This window comes from Condylura cristata, unplaced genomic scaffold (genome assembly GCF_000260355.1).
Source record: "Condylura cristata isolate star-nosed mole 26May11 unplaced genomic scaffold, ConCri1.0 scaffold00014, whole genome shotgun sequence".
Classification (NCBI taxonomy): domain Eukaryota; kingdom Metazoa; phylum Chordata; class Mammalia; order Eulipotyphla; family Talpidae; genus Condylura; species Condylura cristata.
Genome location: NW_004567115.1, coordinates 34,135,120 through 34,152,084, shown reverse-complemented (window position 1 = coordinate 34,152,084; position 16,965 = coordinate 34,135,120). Strand labels below are relative to the sequence as shown.

General features: G+C 36.9%; 1 protein-coding gene across 1 annotated transcript; it reads left to right on the top strand.

The window, feature by feature from the left end:
- Window positions 1-3,164: 3,164 nt before the first annotated feature.
- Window positions 3,165-14,615, top strand: AADACL2 (arylacetamide deacetylase-like 2). Its single transcript, XM_004682339.1, has 5 exons — window positions 3,165-3,302; window positions 6,130-6,352; window positions 8,502-8,571; window positions 11,178-11,349; window positions 14,013-14,615. The coding sequence occupies exons 1-5, from the start codon at window positions 3,165-3,167 to the stop codon at window positions 14,613-14,615; spliced, it is 1,206 nt and encodes a 401-aa protein (XP_004682396.1).
- The last annotated feature ends 2,350 nt before the right edge of the window (window positions 14,616-16,965 follow it).

The following is a 16,965-nucleotide window of genomic DNA, read 5'->3' as shown; positions in this document are numbered from 1 at the left end:
ACATAAAAAATATCAGAAGCTATGAGTGTTTGTGATGATGTAGAGAAAACTGATCTCTAGCAGACTGTTGGTAGGGATGTAGACAGGTAACCCCTCTGGAAAATAGTGAGATGGTTTCCCAAAATCAAAAATAGATTTATGATATGATCTAGCAATTCCACTCCTTAGTATTTACCTGAATTTAGTGAAAAAACACTAATTAGGAAGGATATATGTACATGTCTGTTAATTGTAGCACTATTTGCAGTTAACTAAGTTATTGAAACAAAGCTAGTGTCTAAGGATGGATTTGTGGGTTAAGAGGATGTGATAGAGGGGAGTGGGGGTGAGGTGAAACTGTGTTAGGAAGGGCATGGGGAAGGAACATATGAACTATTTTGATGAACTATCAGTGCTTTGGTGGTGGGACAGCTACAGTGACCACATCTGAGGGGAGAAATCATATACTGTCCAAAAATTAACAGTGATGTAAGAAAAAAATTACATTTAGAAAGTTAATTAAATAAAAAAACTTATTAAAAAGGATGTGAGATATATAAAACAGACTACTACTTGGTTTTTTAAAAAGATAAACTTACCACTTGTGACAACATGAATGTAACTGGAGAAGATAATGCTTAGCCAAATTATTCAGAAGGAATAAGGCAAATGCAGATGGTTTCAACGTACATGTGGAATATACAGAAAGGAAACAAAGCAGCTGACAAAACCAAACAGTAACACACTCTAAAAATAAGATTATGGAAAACAAAGCTACTAGAAGAAGAAAGTGAAGAGCAAAGCTAATGGACTTCCCCCAATGGACTCTTGTGTGGGACTATGGGTACCTTGGTGGTAGGTGTGGTGTGCTGTGGTGACAGACACCTGAAGTGATAGGATCCTATACCATTGAATCCTGTACAGTGTTGTAAATCAAATTTGCCACAATAGCACAATGAAAAGGGAATGTCTGATGTCAAATTCTTTTTTTTTTTTTAAGAATTATTTATTCATACAGAACTGTGGTAGAGGCCAGAGGTACAGGGGCAGTTAGAAGATTCACCAGAGGCAGAGTGAGGAGAAGAATAGGCAGATCAACAAAGTACACTGCTGAGGGGAGCAGCGGGCAGGTCAGGAGAGGTCTGCCGCACCATGTGGGTCACCTCCAGGGCTGGGGATTGAACTCGCACTGAGACTGTGGCCAGCTTGCAGTGCTACGTCATAACCCGCTGATGCCAAATTCTTAATAACAGAATGAAAGCTATATGAGCTCATTAACATTAAATTTATAACAAAGGAATATTATGAACAATTCTGTGTTAACAATTTGATAATCAAGATTCGTTAAGTCAATTCTTGAAAGAAACATCTTTTCTCATTATCCTTGTACCCAGGTATGTCCTTTAATGGGTGGCATTGCCTTACTTCTCCTGCCTTGATGTTAGTAAAAGAGGATGGCCTTAACATTTTACATTTTTCCAACAATTTTTTGCTTCCAAAAATCACTATCATAACCCCAAGTTCTAAGTTTAGGTGATTCCTCCACATATTTACTTTCTCATTAATGGATTTACATTTTCATTAATCTAACATTTAATTAATTTCAGTTAAGTAGATGTGCTTCTGCACATCCCACAGGAGGACACAGCATTCCTCCGTGCATTTCCTTCATGTTCTTTCCTTGACCTCATGCCAGGGATAAGAGATGGGTCTCCATCCATCAAAGCATTGATCAGGCTCAGACTGGTGACTGACCACCGGTCATCATTTGGGGTAAACATGGATTTCCAGGAAGAACTGTCAGCTTAGTGCTCTACCAGGCATAACCCATCGAGATCTTCAGGAGGGCTCCACTGTCCTGCGGGAAGCTGCTCTAGCACTGCAAAGGGACAGGCAACTTTGAGTCAGGGAAGCAGGTCATGGAACCCTCCAGTGCCTCCTGGATCTGCAGTTTCTAACTGCACTAGAATCCAAAGCTTATTGGATCCTCTGAGCAGATCCAGAAACGACCTAACTTCCTGAGACCCGATGTTCAGAAGCACCATGGTTGAACACGATGGTCAGGCAGGATACATGTTCACAAAAGTTCTTCCAGAAATAAACTTGGTCTTCTGAAAATATGAGTACAGTGGGCTTTTGGACTCTTCAATAAAGAACAGTAAAATATGCCACAGAGTGGGGGAAAAACATATAGGTGATTGGTTTTAAGGACAGGTCACTGTCAGGACCTCAGTTTGTGCTGGATGTTTCCTGCTATGCTAGTCCAAATTACTAGTGTAGATTTTTAAATATATATCACTTAATCATATGACTGAAGTCACTATGTGATTTTTTTTAAAGATTTATTTATTTATTTGTACAGAACTGGGGTACAGGCCAGAGATGCGGAGGGTGAGAGGATTCACCAGAGACAGAGCGGAGAGCAGAACAGGCAGATCGACGAAGTACACTGCTGAGGGGAGCAGCGGGTGGGTCAGGAGAGGTCTGCTGCGCCATGTGGTCACCTCCGGGGCAGGCGGGGATCCAAGTCATGCGGAAGTGGTTTAAGCTTCTTTGTGCTGTGTTTTAACCCACTGCGCCACCAGGGAGGGCCCCACTGTGATTTTTAAAGAAAAAAAAATGTTTTCTGAGATACGCGTATTCAGCCTTGTAGTACTTGAGCTATTAAGAAGTTCCAGCTTGATGAAAGCTTAGTTAATCTTTTCTTCCAGGTCCACCCCAGCAAGTAGGGTTTATTAACATGGCTAGTTATCTGTACAAATGGTATTAGAACACATTTTGAGTAAATGTCAATTTTTTTAAGAAAAAACTTCATAAAATGTTGCAAGTAACCAAACAAAATTTTACTTTAGGGATTTTTTTTATAGCTCACATAATCTCTGATCTATGTGTCAACAGTAAAGTTGCTTTGAGTTGATGCTTGCATCACAGGGTGAAGAAACTGGGAGGTTTTCTTTGCATGCTAATTATACAGGCAAGAAATGATGAATTAGGACATCTGTTTTGGCATCTGTGTATTTGCAGAACAAGTTACTAATGACTATCATTTTCCAATTGAAATTTAACTTTGTATTGTTAAGCTGATCATATTACCTGAGAGAGTTTCTTTCGTACATATGTTCTGCTTCAATATTTATGGGATATTTGTAATCTCAGCACTGTGAAGAGGCTGTAAAAGGCATAGTATGGGGCCCAAAACACTCTGTCTAGGGCTGTTTTGTGTTCTCCTTGCCTCTCATAATTATATAACCTTACCTGGCAACATTGAAGAACTCTGGAAAGTGATAGCCTTGGATGTGGTTGCTAAAACGTGTACATTTGTGGTAAGTTTAATCCTTTTTTCCCCTGGATATTGGGATACCTGTTGACTATAAATGTTTATGAACTTTTTATTACTACCTATTTTGCAGTATTCACTGACTATTAGACCAAATCAATCACGTAGAATTAAGTAAGTGAAACTTGTTACATTCATGCAAAAAGAGTGAAATGCTCTAAATGTAAAGACTGTAAATTATCCATAAAATAAATGGCACTTTTGAAGAGAAAATCTTTGAAGTTTCTAATGACTTACATTTGAATTTCAGGGAAAACTAATTACATAATTATAGTAGACAGGTGAACATTATTGAGGCTTGTACCTATTACTAAGTTAGTGAACTTACTATTTTAGTGGCTTTCATTGTTCATCTTCAGTCTAAATTTATGGACTTCACAGAGTGTCTGACATGGGATATCCATGGTGGCTATGAGTTGAAGCTAAAATATCTTCTTAATATGGAGAAGATATTTTTGAGATTTTAGAACATACTGGTTCTTTAATTATACCTCCACTCATCTCTATGCTCTTCAATTTTTTTTTTTTTTAAACCAGGGCTTAAAAAAGAGGCTTAGAAAAACTCATTCTGATAGAAAGTGACAGCTAGCAAATCAGACTTTGAATCCAGACTGCCTCAATTTAGACCCATAGTCATCCAGTCAACCAGGTGACTTTCAGAAAGATTCTCTAATGTTAGTTGCAGTAGGAAGCTGAAAGGCGAAAGCAACAGCAGATGAACAGAATAATTGATGGCATGAGAGGGAGAGGCATACGGCACTTCTGTGAAACCCCAGCCACCTGCTAGCTTGGTATAAGTCCTCATATATTTTTCTTCCATCACTTCTAAAGTTCATAGGCACCAAACTGTTTCTCTAATACTTCTACTCCTGATTGAAAATGAATGAGGACATGGCTAAACAAGTCATTTTCACAGGGATGTTGTTGTCTGGCTTGATTATTTCATATTAATTTTAAAACACAAAATAACTAATGGTGAAATGAGATTCAAAATTACATTAGCAGAATATTCCATTTAAAATCTAGTTTTTCTTTCCCAACTGTAACTTATTCTTGGCACTTGTATTAAAACTATGCACTTAATATATTGGGTATTCTCTATGGATTGTCCTCTATTTCTAAAAAGAAGGAAAACATATATAATTAAAGATTATTCTGGTAAAACTTATAGTTTTTGTGTTCAAGGAAAAATAACTTACTCTTTTTAGCATTAAACATTGTATTTCAAAATTACGGACCAGTAAAAAAAAATTTTTCCTTTAACCTATGAAAGGGAAGTGAAACAGACTTCCTGACAAAGTAGCCTTGAAAAATAAATGCATTATTATTAGTCATGTTAAATTAGATGGTAGAGCTTAGTAAAAGCAAGTTTGTCCTACCCTGAAAAATTTCCTGTATCATGTATTATATAAAAGCAGAGTTATCTCTAAATTAGCAACTTTTTTTCAAAAACTATTTATGGGCTCAAAAACAGAAAATATCTAAGAAATGATAAGACAATTTGCCAGAAATCTAATTTTTTAAAAGATTTATTTATATAGAACTGGGGTACAAGCCAGAGATGCGGGGGGTGAGAGGATTCACCAGAGACAGAGTGGGGAGCAGAACAGGTAGATTGAAGATGTACGCTGCTGAGGGGAGCAGCGGGTGGGTCAGGAGAGGTCTGCCACGCCATGTGGATCTCCTCCGGGCAGGCGGGAATTGAACTCATGCGAAAGTGGCTTAAACTTCTTAGTGCAGTGCTTTAACCCGCTGCGCCACCAGGGAGGGCCCAGAAATCTAATTTTTAAAAATGAGTGCACCAAATGGAAAATTAACCTAAGTTATTCATTTACCAAAAGCTTGCTTAAAGGGATATTCTGCTTGATCATATTCAAGTGGCATGGAAGTTCTCAGGCATTCTTACTTGGCAAGATACTCAAGTCAAATTTATTGAATACTTACATTTACTATCCACTCTTCTGTGTGCATTAAAAATTCTAACTCATATAAAACCTACTATGACCCACTGAGGGATTTATTGTTGCTATTGTATTTATATGGTTAAGAAAACAAGTAGATTAATTTGCTTAAGATCTTAAGATGAGTTGGTGGTACAAAAGGATCATCAAAAAATGGATGTAGGTCAATTTTGATTAGAGTTTCTGCATCATTTCTCATTATTAAATATAGGGACTAGATTTTCCCAAAGACCTGAAATTCTTTGGAATAATTGTCATAATAAAGGCTGTCTAACTACTGTGGACCATGTGATTTTCAAGGATTTTCTTTTGTATAAACTATTCAATGACATGTCCTAGAAAAAGCTTGTCACATATACCAAAGCTTTTCCCAGTGACACCACATTCCTGGATTTTAGTGGTGTGGGTGGGAGGCTGAGAGACACAAATCTGTTTGCGGTTGAAAGTCAGGAAATGTGCAGCAGTAGTAGTGTAGTGAAAAAATGACGCTTGAAAGTTTTGATGAAATACAGTGAACAAAAATAGGAAAAATATGACAGCAAACTTACAAAAAGAGAATGAAAAGATGTTATGGAACCTGGAAAAATTTCAGGTAAGAATAACAAGGAAGGAATTGTGGCAGACATTAAAAAAAGAAAAAATCCAAGTAAATTGACAGTTTTGAATGCCATCATTATTAATCTAACATACAGATTTGTTGACATTTTCAAAGGCACTATGTGCCTTTGTGCACTATGATCTATATAGCATTATTTGGGGATAGCTTTTGTAAATATTCTTTATTTAATTTTCTCTTATGCATCTGAAATTATTTAATGATGACATGTTTTTAATTTTGTTTTGCTCTTATAGGCTATGTGTTTTGAAAATATAGGCATTATGAGATATGAAGAGTTTATTTCCATTATATTCAGATTGGATTACACCCAGCCACTTTCAGATGAGAATATCACAGTGACTGATACAGCATTTGTTGACATTCCAGTACGTCTGTATTTACCGAAGAGAAAATCAGAGGCTGTCAGACGAGCTGTAATCTACATTCACGGGGGAGCTTACTGTTTTGGAAGTTTCAGTTAAGTTCATCACATAAGAAAAAAGTATCACTGGCAGAATATAATGATATAAAAACTATTTTATGTAAAATTACATACTGATATATACTTGCATATATTATATAACTATATGTAAGTGAAAGTTGGACACGAACAAGTCAATTAGCAAACCTTTTTTTCTTTGGTATCAGAATGTATTCATGAGAAAAAACATTGAAGTGATGAAGATGTTTTAAATAGTAAATCAAAGCATATGCTGTTGGTTGCTACAAGATCAAGTTTAGTTTTCATAATTTAAAAACATCCTTGGAGAACTAACAATAAAGCCACCATCTATGCATAGCAACATCTCAACCTCTTGAATATTCTCAGTAAATGGTTATTATGGTCAATTTTTACTGTTCCTCTGTTCTCATATTAAATGACCTTATTCCATTCTTCCCAGTTCTAAACATCTTGACCTCATTAATAAAATTCAGTAATTCATGATCTTTTACAGATACTCCTTTCTAATGTCTCTGTCTCTTTCCTGTTCAACTTTATTTCATCTTTTACTCTTCATTCTTTGGATTCTTCTTGCCTGTAAATGTGGTGATATTATATATATTTGATAAAATTGTTCAGTGATTCTCATCACTTAGTGAAATAAATGTAAATCCCTCAGCCAATGTTCAGGCTCCCGGAGTCTTACATTATTTAACTTATATTCTCAGTAATTTTATTTCAACCCTAAAGAGTTGTTTTTGATGCCCTGAACATTATATGTATACAGTGTCTTGTGAGTCCAGTGCTCTTTGGTGTACCTTAGATTTTCCTCGCCGGTCACCTTCCCCTCAGACTTTCCCATTATCATTATTTCTTTTTAAGTTATTTTATCCTTACATTGTTATTAATTTTTGTGCAACAAATCAATATCCCCATAGATCTCCCACCACCACTTCACCCATGAACCATCATCACCACAGTCCCTTCTGCTCATCCTTGTTTTGACCTCTCTCCCTCCCCTTCATCTGCTATATTTCTAGATCTACAGTTTGCTTGAAAGTTTTGTCTTTATTCTTTTTTTGACCCTTCAGTTGGCTCTTCCTATGATTAAAACCATCCAATATTTTTACTTTTTGCCCTGACTTATTTCACTGAGCATGGTACCTCCTAGGTCCATCCATGTTACTGTAAAAGGTATGAACTTATATTTTTGATTGCTAAATAACATTCCATTGGGTATATATACCACATCTTCCTGATCCAGTCATCTGTTTTGGGCACTTTGGTTGTTTCCTTATCTTAACTTTTGTGAATAGTGCTGCAGTAAGCATGGGGGTGCAGGTTTCCCTTTGAATTAATGTTTTCTTGTCCTTTAGGTAGATTCCTAGGAGTGAAATTTCTGGGTTATATAGTAGCTCCATTTTTAGTAATTTGGGGGAACTCCACATGCATGACTGTTATTTTTTCTTTTAAAGATTTATTTATTCATACAGAACTGGGGTACAGGCAGAGATGCGGAGGGTGAGAGGATTCACCAGAGACAGAATGGGGAGCAGAACAGGCAGACTGAGGAAGTACACCGCTGAGGGGAGCAGCGGGCGGGTCAGGAGAGGTCTGCCTCGCCATGTGGATCCCCTCCGGGCAGATGGGGATTGAACTCATGAACTCATGCGGAAGTGGCTTTAGCTTCTTAGTGCTGTGCTTTAACCCACTGCGCCACCAGGGAGGGCCACATGACTGTTATTTTTAATGAAGATTAGGCAAATGTGTGTTTAGGTATTAATGATAGATCACTTTTGAGTGAGAAATGAACTCATCTGGAGCCCAGCTAACCAATCACAAACCTTCTCCCTCTGCGACTTGCAGCCTCGACACACAGAACAGAATAGAAAGCACTGGACCCCACAATGGCTAGTGAAAGCAGACAGCAGTGCTAAGAAGAAATTATAATGGACTGAGCTGAGTTTTCCTGCCCCAGAACAGCAGTTTCAGGTCATCTTTTACTCCTGGAAATAGCTATTGAAGAGCCTCTCCTACAATGTGTCATGTTGATTCAACTCCTTCTACATGAAAACAGGCAGGAAATAAAGGTTCCTTTGCAACACTCACAAGTCACATCTCTTTCCAAGTTCATAATTACAAGCATTTCTGTTTCTCTTTACTTACTTTTATTTCTTTTTTCAGAACAGCGGTCTTTTGACTTCCTGAATAGATGGACGGCAAACAAACTTGATGCTGTTGTTGTGGCCCTAGAGTAAGAGCATTTTCCTTGGAGTACTATGCTTTTTTAAAAATTGAGGTAACATGGGTTTATGACACTGTGTATGATTCAGAGCTATAGGCTTATACCCCTTCAGAGTGTGTTATCACACACCACACCCACTACCGAGGTTTCCTCCACAAAGTAGAAGTTTGGTTTCTAAATCAAGTCAGCTATATTTCTAAAACAGTTTTTAAATAACATATTTTGTTGCCACATAAATACAGATTATTTCTCAAAGGGGTTCAGTGTTTCATTATCCTCTTGTAGTTGTGGGAACCTGTGAATACACTCCAGAGTGAGTATCTTTAGAAACACTGTTGCTCTAGATACATAAAATTCAGGATTAAGGACAGGAGGAAAATAACTAAATCATAGACCTACCATCCCATATCAGCCCACTTTTGGACTGATAATAAAATGTTTTATTTTAGAATAATTTTTGTTTTGAGTGATATAGGAGATAAAGTTGGGGTCAACTGAGAATTTTAAGCTACTCTCAGTATAAATGATTTTGCATTCTGAATTTTATTAGGATATATCAGAATGTCTTAGGACAGTTCAGTATATTTGTATCCATACTGCTGTAGTCTGGGGCCAACATCTTTCAGAGGATATTTTTTCTTCTTTAACTTCCCTAATCCATAGTAACTTCTGGGTCTTGTCTAGTGGCACAATGCGTTAAAGCTCAGCACTAAGAAACTAGCAGCAGCCTCCTCAGCATGGACTAGATCCTTGGCCAGCAGGGTGACTCCTGCCATATGTCATGGCAAGTCTCTCTTGTCTCGCCCACTGCTGCTCCCCTCAGCAGTGTATTCTGTCAATTTGTCCTGCTTCCCATTCTGTTTCTGGTGAATCCTCTCACTGCTCCTGTATCTGTGGCCTATATCCCAGTTCTTGTATAAATAAATAAATAAATCTTAAAACAAACAAACAAACGAAACTTGTTGGAGATTCTCAATCCAATACTTCTTAGAGGCTATAGTGACATGATTCTTTTTAGAGGCTGTAGGAGTAGTTAGTTTAAAAGCTAGAGAAGTCTGGAGTGACAGCTTAAGTGAAAAATTTGTCATATACAGGGTGATTTTCTTTGTTGTTGGTAACCTAGAAAAGCATTCCATTTTCAGGTATATTTCTAATTTATAATGTTAAAATAATCTTAATAATATATTAATATTTCTGGCCCTCCCTGGTGGCACAATGGGTTAAAGCACTGTGAAGCTAAAACCACTTCAGCATGAGTTCGATCCTCACCCCAGAGGTGACCACATGGTGTGGCAGACCTCTCCTGACCCGCCCGCTGCTCCCCTCAGTAGTGTGCTTCAATCGATCTGCCTGTTCTGCTCCCCACTCTGCCTCTGGTGAATCCTCTCATCGCCCCTGCACTTCTGGCTTGTACCCCAGTTCTGTATGCATAAATAAATCTTTACAAAAATATATTAATACTGGGCCTTCCCTGGTGGCGCAGCAGATTAAAGCACAGCACTAAGACGCTAAAGCCACTTTAGCATGATTTTGATCCAGGCCCAGAGGTGACCACATGGCACGGCAGGTCGCTCCTGACTGGCCTGCTGCTCCCCTCAGCAATGTACTTCCTCAGTTCTGCCTGTTCTGCTCCCCACTCTGTCTCTGGTGAATCCTCTCACCTTCCCTGCACCTCTAGCCTGTACCGCAGTTCTGTATGCATACATAAAATAAATCTTTAAAATATATATTAATACTTCTTAAGTAATCGAAATCTTTTTTTAAATCAGTTTTAATATAGTGCTTTGTAATCTGCTTAAAATAATCCATAATATTCTTGGTACATATTTGATACATTTGTTTCAATTACACATTTAAGTATTTTCTAAATATAATTTGCAATAAAAATGTAAGGATCATTTCATCAACATTTAATATTAAGCAAAAATATTTATATATTTTAAAATTCTGAAGAGCTAAAAGAACTTGCCAGAAGATATTTTCCTGTTTCTACTGGTCCATAGATAAGGGGAAAAATTCGCTTGCGTACATGAAAACAATGCTGTGGTAACTTTCCTTACAAATGAATTTATCAGAAATAATCAAGATATTTTACATATTTAAATATTACTTATAATCAAAATTGTTCTCTATGATCTACTATCCATTATGTGTATTGATAGTTTGTAGAATTTTTATCTAAGTGATCTTGGAGAAAGTAGAACTCTTGTCTAAAATAGGCTCTGCTGGTGATTTGCCAATCTTTCTTTTTAAAGTTTGGATTGCGAGTTCACTGAGAATATGACTTAATGTAGCAAACATCTATAATCTGAAATGTATTGGATTGAAAATAATGTTTATGGTCTTAGGGAGTTCACAATGCTCCTCTTACCGCTCACATATAATATTTCTGTGGCCCTTATGAACAAGGTTGAAAACCTCTATGAAATTTCTTCTTCCTCATTTTAATTAAAAAAAAAAATAGGTAGTGGAAAACTCAGATTTGATTTTTGAAGATTAAGTATAAAGCCCATGTCAAATTGCATGTACTTGATATTTAAAAGCTATATGGATAGAAGCACCCATTAATGGTTCTTTTAAAAATGGTTTACATAAATTTTTCTTTTTTTTACAAGCTACAGACTAGCTCCTCAGCACCTCTTTCCTACTCAGTTTGAAGATAGCATCGCAGTAGTGAAGTTTTTTCTTCAGGATGAAATTCTTACAAAATATGGAGTGGATCCTGCCAGAATCTGTATTTCAGGAGACAGCGCTGGCGCCACATTAGCAGCAGCAGTGACCCAACAGGTACTTTATGGTTTTTTTATGCTGAAGCTCATTTTCTCCACATACAGACCACCACTTCTTTAAGCACTATTTGTTGAAAAGAATAGCCACTATTACTGGGTTAGAGTGATGCTTAAGTCTAAAATCAGTTAATCATAATATGACAATTTCTCCTGTTGGGTGTCAACTCTGAAAATTCTCCAGGCAAATCTCTTCTACATGTCTGAAGCAGTTTACACATAGTTACAGAATAGTGATTATCCTATTATTTGCTGCCAGTGTAAACATAAGACACTAAGTGTTTTGGAATCTGGGGCAATAGTTAAAAAATATTTTATGTTTGCAAACCCTGGCATGATACTTTCACTCCTCCTATCTTCTTTCACCATTCAGAATATTCCAGAACTTGACCTTTCTTCAGCCTGTTTAACGTGATTGGCAACTTTCCTTAACCTGACTCATTGTGTAACAGATACATTCTCACAGATCATTCTCAATGTGTCTGCATATTTTATTTAGAGATTGCATAAAGACACAGCCCTGTTCACTCCTGGAAGTAGAAACAGCTGATTACTCAACTTTGGAATCAGGTATATTTGGTTTTGAGCTTGCCTGAGAAGGTGTGGATGGATTCACCCATGTTTATGCAGTTACTTATTTATTTCCTTGGTTTTTGTTTCACATAAATGTAAGTGGGTTATCAGGGGAAAGAAGGAAAGCACAGTGAAAGAGGTGTAGGGACGGATCATGGAAGACCTTTCTTTTTAATTGACTGCAGGAAATTGGAAGTTTAGAGGAAGAAAGAAAGAGAAGTTAAATCTGCTGCAGATTTAACCCTGCATAACCCTTCATACATGGTAATTAGTGCATATAAAATGTAAAGAAAAAATCTGAAAAGATGTACATCAGACTGATAAAATAGTTGTTCAATTAGGGAAAAATTGTCAGACTCAGAGGATCTGACCAGCTGGACCCCTGCCAATATCTTGTATTTTCTAAATATAATTTGTAATAAATTTTGAAGGAAGGCAGATAGGAAAAAGCATTTGGCAAAGCAACAACTGACCTAACAGGGATCTAGAGTGGCAAATAGTAGTACATTTGTGGGAAAATGATTTATTTTAAATGGCATTCCAGAAAGGAAAGTTAGGGACAGATAAAGATGGTGGATTCTTTTTGCCTTTTCCCTGTATGTGTGATCATTTGTTTCCTTTCTGAGATTTAGGACATCGAGGATGGGCTTTTGATCATAATTCATCTTCCATGGACCTTTGCAAAGATTTTGGACCTAGCGTTATTTCTTTTAGGAAACTTTGTCTTGGTTCACTCTCAATCTATCATTGGAGACCTCCAGCACCTTGTGGGCGCATTGTGGAGCTGGCATGATACTGTTTTCCTTTCTTTAAAGTGCCTTTTGGATGTCAGTTTGTGCATCCTTAGGGTTCATGTAGTCACTGCAGTCAGTGGTGACTGAGAGATACATCTCCAGATATGAATATTTCACTTGGAAATGCAATAGAGTGCTTTTTTGTTCAGATGCCACATTCTAGCTAAGACACTTGCTCATTAAATAATGTTTCAAGCTCATCTCACACTGTGGGGTCATAGTTCACATCTTTATCTCTGGAAAGTAAAAAGGATTCTGTGACAATTATTCCTTATCCCCCTTTTACATCAAACTCTGAATATCAATATGTTTGTTCATTATTTTTAGTAATTTTATCTCCTCTGCAAACTTTTCACCATTGTTTCAGAATATAAATTATCAGCTTTTAAAAAATTAATTTGTGTACCAATTTACATAACTGGATAATGTTTCTCAAAATTTATATGATGCTGAAGACTTTTGCATAATAGCAAATAATACTATTTTAAACTAACAAAATTTAACATTTTATATTTTAAACTTTAGTTTTCATTCAATTTTTTAAAAAGAAAATGACATTATATTTTTATAGGTATGTTTATTTTTAATTCACTTTGGTTGCTTTGTTGGTTGCATTTATATGATTTTGGCAAAAGCATAATTTTGTGCTTTCCTCTTTATTTTCCCTCCCCCTTGCCTACTGTGTTGAACTCACCTTATGCACCAACTCAATTGATGATAAGTTACCAGTTTGCTACAGCAAATCCAGGACTAGTGTGTGGTATTACTGTGTTTATGGAGGCAGCTGCTGCCACTTCTGTCGTTACCTCAGAATGATGAGCACCCTCAGGATGCTTGTCTAGTCCCTCAAATTGCTCTAGGGTAGCTCAAGGGTGCCCTACCCCCTGCTATATGCCTCTATTTTCATTTAAATGTTTTTGACGTCACATGCACTCTGTTCACTTTAGGTATATAGCATAGTGACTACACATTTGTATATGTTGAAAAATGATCATATAGTAAGTCCAGATAACATCTATCACTTCACTAGTTACACATTTCTTCTTGACTGTACCTCCCAAGTACTTATTTTAAGATTGTATCTCTCTTTCACATATACAACCAAAAATTCTTGAAACATTACTAGTGAAATGAGGTTTATGTTTTTCATGTCACTGACGTAAATATTGTGAAAATAATAACATCAGTTTATAGCAACTTGTTTACATCAAATTTGCTTAAGTTATTAAAATCAAATTTCTTCTTCCTGGTGTTTTGAAAATCATTGCCTTTTGAGACATCATCATGTTTTTTGCAGGTGCAAAATGATCTTAAAATAAAGCATAAGATCAAGATACAGACTTTACTGTACCCATCCTTACAAGTAATTGATTCTTATTTGCCAGCGCACAGAGAAAATGAACATGGTATAGTTCTGACAAGGGAAATAGCCATAAAGCTCCTGAGCTTATCTCTAACCAAGCATGAAGGATTTCCCCAGGCAATGAAAAGAAACCAACATATGCCTCTGGAATCAAGACATCTATTCAAATTTGTTAACTGGAGTACTCTCTTACCTGAGAAGTATAGAAAGGACCATGTTTATACTGAACCAATTCTTGGGAGATTTAGTTTGCCAGTGCCAGCACTTATGGATATCAGAGCATCACCCTTATTAGCCAGTGATTCTCAACTACAGAATCTGCCTTCAACTTACATTCTCACCTGTCAATATGACCTCCTCAGAGATGATGGACTCATGTATGTTACAAGACTTAAAGGTGTTGGAGTTCAAGTTGCTCATGACCATATTGAAGATGGTATCCATGGGGCTTTATCATTTATGACAACACCATTGTACTTAAACCTAGGTCTCAGGATAAGAGATATGTACATTAGTTGGCTGGATAAAAATTTATAAATATATATATAAATATGTGACCAGGCTCTCCCTGGTGGCGCAGTGGGTTAAAGCATAGCACTGAGAAGCTAAAGCTACTTCAGCATGAGTACGATCCCCACCCCGGAGGTGACCACATGGCGCTGTAGACCTCTCCTGACCTGCCCGCTGCTCCCCTCAGCAGTATACTTCATCGATCTACCTGTTCTGCTCCCCACTCTCTCTCAGGTGAATCCTCTCACCACCCCTGCACCTCTGGCCTGTACCCCAGCTCTATATGCATAAGTAAATAAAACTTTAAAAAAATATATGTGACCATATCCTAATGGATTGTAATTTGTGACATTTTTATATTGCAATGCAAAACACTATCATTAATGTTCTCTAATGCTAGATTTGAATCAGCTGTAACAGCTGCTTCATATCTCAGAGAATTTCTGAAAGACAGTCATTTTGAATGAGTTAGTGCTGGATAGGCTTCCACTGCATTCTCTCATACTGGGTACCTACCGTCCTCCATGACTTTTTCTAGGGCTTGACTACTGTTCACTCAACAAGCAGTCATTTGCCACAGGGTCAGTTTCCCTGGATTGTACTCCTTAAGTTTATTTCCCTTTATGTGGTGGCATTTAAGCATTGTTTTCAAGCCATGAATTTGGAAATATCCACACAAAAATCATGAACACCACCTCCATCCTCACTTAACTTCAACAGGTTTTTGGAAACTGACTTTAAGCAAAACAATATATAATGAAAGCAGGTCCTTGCCTTGTTGTTCAGCTGAGAGTTTTGTTTTCTCACCAATATTATAACAAAATGACCCTGGATAAAACAATGTTATTCAAAGACCTGCTGTATTTTAATTTTTTACTGACAATAAACAGGAAGACCTGATTATAGCCCATTCCATGACAGCTAAAAACTCCAAGCTCTCTGTTCTCTGTTTTGCTATTATCTACATATTGATTTGTAAGCATATTTAGTATTTTCCCGAAAAAGTAATTATATGAAACATGGGAGTCGGGGTAAATATCCTCTAGGTCCAAGAGAAAGGATTACATTGCAATTTATGTTTTGGATTAAATCTTGTTGACATATCTCCATACTCCACCTGTGTAACCCTGAGAAAATTATAAACAAGAAATTTTTTACTTTATCTATTCAGCAACATGTTTGTAATGTGACTTTTACTGATAATCATCCCTCTGCTTCCTACAAACATAAAAGGTATATTTCTAAAGTTCAATATGTAAATAATAAAAATTTCTGATGTATGTCTACAATACCCAATATTGAAGGAAATCTCTAGTTATTTTATTCCTGAATTACCCATTCCAGCAATGTATTTGTAATCTAGGATTACCAGAGCTAAGCACCACAATCCAAATGGCTTAAACAACATGAATTTCTTGTCTCCACAGTTCTGGAGTATGTAAGTCTGAAATAAAGTGACTGAAAGATTTTATTCCCTCTGAAGGTGCAAAGGAAGGGTTTATTCTGGGCATTTCTTCTAATGTCTGCTTGTTCCTGGCTTGTTAGGGGCATAATTCCAGTCATCATACAACATCACCCTTACATACATGTCTCTATCCAAATTTTCTCCTCCTTATAAAGACAGCAATCATATTGGATCAAGGCCTGCTCTAATGATCTCATTTGAACTTCGTTGACTCTACACAGATTCTGTCTCTAAATAAGGTAACATTCTGATGTACTAGGGTCTAAGAGTCCAACATATGCATTATGGAGAGACACACCAACAATTCAAGCCTCAGCAAGCCTCATGTATTTCAAATTTTTAAAGTAAACTTGATTGATAAAAGGAATCACTTACCATTTATTGTGCTCTGACTAAAAGTCTCAAGTTTCAGTTTACTCCTAGGGAAGTAGGTTTCAGTAAGAATTGTATTTCCAATTGGATTGCATAGGTTACAGCATAGCCTTCAAGGATACAAAAGCATCATCACTGATCCCATACATGATAAGGCATACTACTTTTCTGTCATGGTTGCACAAACTACTTATTAGATATTCACAGAAGTTGACCAGCTGCCTTTTAGACACAATAGTTCCCTTTTAATCTAGCTCTGATCAATTCAAAATATTATTCCACTTGTATATAATAACCTAGAACTTTTATTTTTTAAAACATAATTCTCACTTCTGGAAGATGGCAGCAGAGTAAAGACGCCGAGATCACCGCATCCAAGCCTGCATAGGAATTGAGGACTGAAAACGGACTATAGACTCACTTACTGCAAGTTTTAACCCAAACGAAAACACCCTGGACTCACTAGAAGGTAGATAACTGAGAGGGAATCGGCGATTGGGTAGTTCCCAGAAGGGAACTCCCGGGAAAACCCGGGCCCCA

Excerpts from the sequence above, each read along its gene's own strand:
- AADACL2 (XM_004682339.1), top strand. The coding sequence starts at position 3,165 with ATGGGGCCCAAAACACTCTGTCTAGGGCTGTTTTGTGTTCTCCTTGCC. Across the intron at positions 6,353-8,501 it reads TTACTGTTTTGGAAGTTTCA|AACAGCGGTCTTTTGACTTC; the intron begins GTTAAGTTCATC and ends TTCTTTTTTCAG. Across the intron at positions 8,572-11,177 it reads GCTGTTGTTGTGGCCCTAGA|CTACAGACTAGCTCCTCAGC; the intron begins GTAAGAGCATTT and ends TTTTTTTACAAG.